The 6,000-nt window shown below is 44.5% G+C and overlaps 1 protein-coding gene across 1 annotated transcript; it reads left to right on the top strand.

Annotated features, from left to right (window-relative positions):
• Positions 1 to 2,010: 2,010 nt before the first annotated feature.
• LOC101759599 (BTB/POZ domain-containing protein NPY2-like) lies at positions 2,011 to 3,112 on the top strand. The gene is made up of 2 exons (XM_004984498.4): positions 2,011 to 2,613; positions 2,870 to 3,112. Exons 1-2 carry the CDS (start codon positions 2,026 to 2,028, stop codon positions 3,095 to 3,097), a joined length of 816 nt encoding a protein of 271 aa, XP_004984555.2. The 5' UTR covers positions 2,011 to 2,025; the 3' UTR covers positions 3,098 to 3,112.
• The last annotated feature ends 2,888 nt before the right edge of the window (positions 3,113 to 6,000 follow it).

Here is a 6,000-nt window from a genome sequence, read left to right as displayed (position 1 = left end):
AAAGAAAAAAAATAACATAGACAATTATGGTCCAAAATTGTCTGATGTTCTATGTAAAGGCCACCTTCTTATTACCTAATGATGACTGGTGTCTGATGTTTTATGTAAAGGCCACCTTCTTATTACCTACTGATGACTGGTTCTTTAATACGCCGAGTCTTTAATACGCAGAGATACGAGTTACCGCAACATAAATTCTATGTCACATGCTTCGATGGTGACATGACTTATGGTTTGAAACCGGACATTGAGTCAAGGAAAATATTGCTGAAGCATATAGGGGAAACAGTGTAATATTGTATCAACTTTACTTTGAATTAATGTGGATATCTATTGACTAGACGCATCCTATCTTCTTTGCTTGAATAGGCTGATTTCTGCACAGGTGGTCCGACTAGTCCATGTGTTGGAATTTTTTTTATCGTTCAGACAGTCAAGATGGTATTTGTTCTCCAGTGAACATAAATGATGATAAATTTGTCGAGATATGCCATCTTGTGTTTCTTCAGGTTGGCTTTATATTCTGTCGCTTATGGTTATGATCTTTTGCATACATAAATGAAGCTTCTTATATGTAATAAATTGTTAAAGTTGTATTGGTACACAATGTCTTTGCATCTACTGACTCATGTATTTTTCTTTCTTTAACTTTTAGTTTAATAGGCAAGCAGATGGTGTTTTGGGGCCTTTGCAAGCTAAGCATGTGTTAATACGGATGAATGTCGAATGTTTAGCTACTATACTTTAAGATAAAAAAAGGCCATTATGATTTAGATGTCCTCGGTCACATATTTGGTGCCATCAATTACGTAAGTTTGTCATGTCCATGCTTCGACGTATCTTTTGTTGCTCATGATAACTGATTGTTTTATCCTATTGGTTTCCATGGTCACCAACATCTTATGATTACTTGATATGCGTATTGAATGCAGTGTTTGGATTGTACTTCGGTAAAGTAGGTTCTGCAAATATCGATGGAGTTGATACTGCATATCGTCTCCTTGCTGACCACCTTAGAATGATATTTGCTGCCACTATTTTTCATGCTCAGCTTGGTAAGTGTCTTATGTTTCGATGTTGCCTACACGGTTGTTTAGTCTGTTTTTATGCCTTGTAAATGCTACAGTGGCTAGTCATGTCCGTTTAATCAGCTATTTATTCTATTTAATGACAGTTTAACCTGTTTAAATGTACGTCTAGTCAAATAAATAGCTAAACAATAGGTGACATACTGTTTGGCATTTAGCACTTAGGCTAAAGTGAATGTTAATAACTGCCGCATCAATGTAGCAATTGTATATATCTTTATCATGAACACATGAAAATACAATTATTACATTTTTAAGAAATAATCAGACTATGTACCAACATGATTGAGGAATAACTTGCATCAATACTTGAGATTTTTTTTCTTGCATTGTTCCTACCGCGTTAAAAATGGTATGTGTTTCTTTATGAATACCAGGGGTTGGAAATGAAGGTCGTGAGTATTTCCTAAAGTGTGCGGATACAACACTCACTCTTACATTCTTTATGTGGCTACCCTATTATGACACCACTACACTACATGGTAACCTTGCCATCTCTTCACCTATGGCTCACATGCCACTTTATACCATGGTATAGCTAGGAGAGAGGGGAGCAACTGTGCTCATAATCATTATGGTGTTGCCATGTGGCAACTTCCACACTCTTCCATCTAAAATATCCTAACTCTAGAGCCCTCCTCATCCTTATCTAGTTTCTTATATTTCTACCATACTAAAATATCTAATTCTAAAGTATTCTACACTTCACCATGAAGCATGGCAATTATGGCTCATGCATTCTCTCCAATTTTCTAGAACCTTCTTACCTTGCAATGATCTTATCCTTATACATGGCAAAATTAGTCTCTTGAGATCTCCACAATCTTCTAGAATGTTCCAACTATGTATTGCATATTTCAACAGGTGGGTTGAAGATCCGACTGATCTTGACATTGATGCCTACAAGCGAATCATAACAGCAATCGAAACCAAATGTATGGTGTCCAAGGATGTTATTGGTGAGGCAATCAAAGCCTATACTTACAAGAAACTTCCATCGTTGAGAAAGGTATCAATGATCCATGGTGATGCAAAGGTTCGGGCAATGCTAGTTACCATCACATGCCTGTTGCCATCTGAGAAAGGTTCAGTCTCATGCAGCTTCCTCTTAAAGCTACTGAAGGCAACAAATCTGCTAAAGTTTGGAGAGATGTGCAGGAAAGAGCTTATGAAGCGTATTGCCCAACAACTGGAAGAAGCATCAGTGTCTGATCTTCTGATCCCTACAGTGGACGGTGATACCACTGTTTATGACATTGACCTGATTCTTAGCATTGTTGAGGAATTTGTCAGACAAGATTCTAAGCATGCCCAGAAGCATAATGGTGGGGAAGTGAATGATCATGTTTCAGCTCCTAGTGCATCAATGATTACGGTGGCCAAAATTGTCGATGGATATCTTGCAGAGGTTGCAAAGGACCCAAACATACCTGTTTATAAGTTTTTCAGTCTAGCTGAGACAGTTTCAGGCAATTCAAGGCCAGTTCATGATGGGCTATACCGTGCCATTGATATGTATCTGAAGGTATTGTTACAACTACCAATTCAAATTTTATGACCACTCTGAGAAACTTCATATACATAGTGAGTTGCTTTATTATGCTAATTACTTCAAAATATACTCCTGATGCATATTGGATAGTGCCGGTTTTTGTCATTGTTAAATTTCTTCAGGTGCATGACTATTACTAGTATGTCATGGGGATTAAGATACACATTCTATTTCTCTTGATTCTAGAAAAAATTGTGGAGTTAACATATTTCTCTTAAATTTTGTGCAGGAGCACCCAAGCTTGGGCAAGAGCGATAAGAAGAGGCTCTGCGCCCTCATGGACTGCAAGAAGTTGTCGCCTGATGCATGTGCTCATGCTGTGCAGAACGAGCGCCTACCTCTGATGATTGTGATGCAGGTTCTATACCACGAGCAGACAAGGGCTTCTGCAGCAGCCACCATCCGAGCTGACAGCATCGGCATTGCACTACAACAGGAAGGAGTATTAACGACCTGAAACTAGCAACCACGTACAACATGTGGTTGTCGTGGGGCTGTTCCACCTTCGGCAAAGGGGTACGGACGGTAGGCGACGACGAGTTTAAGTCCCGTCGTTATCCAGCCGCCCCTGTGGTCGCTAACCTGTGTTGCCCAACGACCACATTGCATACCATGGCAAAACAGATGATTAAAATGAGATGGTGGGAAGGAAATCCATCTATTTTACCCACGAAAAGAACCCTCGGCTGGTTGATCCTCCGTTATAGCGGCGGGAGTTCCAAACGGTTGGCGGCAATTGTCAAATTTTGCTACGCAGATTCATCAGGTTCCTTTAAAAATCGGCTCCTGACACCAGTTCCAGCCAATTTCACTTCCGATCAGGTCGCAGAGATAGCGGATCAACTCTTCGAAGGCAGGCGAGGTGGTTCTGATTGATCTGTGTTTTTCAGTACTTATCAAATTGCAAATAGGTTCAGGTTTTAGCAGTTATGAAATTAATTGTTTTGTAGTGAGAAATCAGGGTTGCCGTGGGCAATTCAGTACCTAACCACCGATTGCAACAAATCTATTAGGGCTTAGATGTTAATTCTCTCTCTTGTGCTGTACTGTAGGCCGTATTTCTGTTTTCAATCTGTAAACTGAACTTTGTAATATTGTCTCAACTCAGCTCATAAAACCTATAATTTGCTTCGCACGTTTAGAACTCGATTACCAGTAAGATATGACCTCCCACCCTTAAACATAAACATCGTATGCTTCATTGTAACATCTCTAAAATTCACCAAATTAAATTACTTGCTAAAAATTATTTTCAAAATCTTTTCACCGCTTGACCTCCCAAGTCCTATCTTCCCGGCGATTTCACTATCCCGGCACCAAAGCCCACCACCGTCCATTCTTTTTCTTTTCCTCTCCACGTGACACGCCGCGTGCTGGTCAGAAGACCGCCACGCTCGTGCCCGCAACCACTTCCGCAATCCCCGCCGTCTCCCTCTCTCTCTCTAAATTTTCACACAATTTAATTCTACCTTTTCCTTTGTACTCCATCCACGCTCGTGCCGCAACCACTTCCGCAATCCCCGCCGTCTCCCTCTCTCTCTCTTTAACTTTTCACACAATTTAATTCTACCCTTTTCTTTTTACTCCATCTCCTTTTCTTTTTCTCATTTCCTTTTCCCTTTCCCTTTCTCCCTCCTTTCTTCTTTCTTTCCCTCCCTTCCTTTTTCCTCTCCTCCTTCCTTCCCTGGCCGCGCAAGCCTGCCTCCTGCCCGGCCCTGCGTCGCACCCCTGCACGCCCGCGCCGAGCCCCGCCCCGCCACCATGTGCCAGCGCACCTGTGCGCCGCAGCGCGCCTCGCCACGCGCACACCCGCGCACACCCCCGCCCCGACCCCGCGCACACCCGCGCCCTCCTGCGCCGGGCCCCACCCCTGCGCCATGCTCTCCTCGCGCTCGCCGCACGCGCACGCCACCGTATGCCTGCTAGTGCACCGCTCGCCGCCCTGCACGCCGACGAGCACAGCACCGCCCTTTCTTGCGCGTGCCTTGTCGTGCCGCTCCCGTGCCGGCCCCACGCCTGTGCATCCCGGCGCACAACGCCGCCCTGTGCACCGTCTGCCACCGCCCGTCGCCCCCCTCTCCTTCGGCCTATAAAAGGTCCTCCACTCCATCACCGTGCCCCGGCCATCTCCCCCTGCCTCCCTCTTCCCAGTCCCGCCACCAGACCGCCGCCACCAGGGCACCGCCTCTGCTGTCGCTAGCTCCCTGCCACCGCCCCACCTCCCATCACCGCCACCCAAGGATAGAGGGTAAAACGGGACCCCCCTCACTCTCCTCTCCCTTCCCCGCCACTTGGCTCCGCCGCCGGCCACCACTTCCCCTCCACCCTTCTTCTCTGTTCTGAAGGGGAAGAAAGGGGATTTGGCCCTTTTCAATTTAGCCCCTGCAATTTCCCCCCTTTTACACCAAGACACTCCCCCCCTTCTTTTTCCTTTTCGCCAGGAGCCCGTCCCTCTCCAAAGAGTTCTCGCAAGAAGGTCCCTGGACCCTTTAAACTAGCCCCTAAGCACCTTCTCATCGACATTTTATGCGCCAAATTTCCTCCTATGCACCCCAAATTCGACCACGTCATTCTCAAACATATCCCCACTGAGTCATCTACCAATCCCCTGAAAAGACTCTTCCTTCCTCTATTCTTGGTTCACACTCTCTCTCCGAGCTCAACGGGTAAAACTCTATTTTCTTTTATTTATTGTGTGCTCGCTTGTGTGTATCGTAGATCGCGGAGTGACCGAGGAGGAGGAGCCTGAAGAGGAGCTTGGAGGCTAGTACCACAAGCCGGAGCCCGAGGACCCGTACCGCGAGCAGGAACTCCCGGAAGGTTTGAGGACGGCAAGTCCAATCCCACCCTTTGATGCATATTTATCCCAGTTTTACAGACACAACCTATTAGCCGTTTTTATAAATTGCATATTATTTTACTCCTTAAAGACCCGGTTGGATAGCCACCCCTTGATTGCTATGATTATTCCTTGATGACCTAGAATTATCTCTAAATATGATATGCTCTATTTAGAAGATAATTGCTGCTAGAATGCTTAGGAATTGGTTACTTTCTTTAATATAACTCAATCATGAATACAATATTTTGCCGAAGATAAATGCGTGAGTGTTTTGGAAATAAATAGGGGGTTTGGTGGAAAATAAGGAAAGATGTTTAGATGAGACAGATGGATGTTTCTTGTGTGACATGCTAGGATGGGCTCGTACCTTAGTGGTTGAGCAGGTTGGGTTATCTGGATTAAGGACCAAATTGATGTATCATCTTGCCTAACCCAATTTATCGTGCAACCACTCGACCTTTGTATGCGGCAAAGGCTTGCATAAATCTCACTAGCTAGTCTATTAGCCATCAAGAGAG

The sequence above is a fragment of the Setaria italica genome, chromosome IX, assembly GCF_000263155.2.
Source record: "Setaria italica strain Yugu1 chromosome IX, Setaria_italica_v2.0, whole genome shotgun sequence".
In the NCBI taxonomy this organism is placed as follows: Eukaryota; Viridiplantae; Streptophyta; class Magnoliopsida; order Poales; family Poaceae; genus Setaria; species Setaria italica.
Note: the sequence above shows the minus strand (reverse complement) of the source record. Positions and strands in the feature narration are given on the sequence as shown.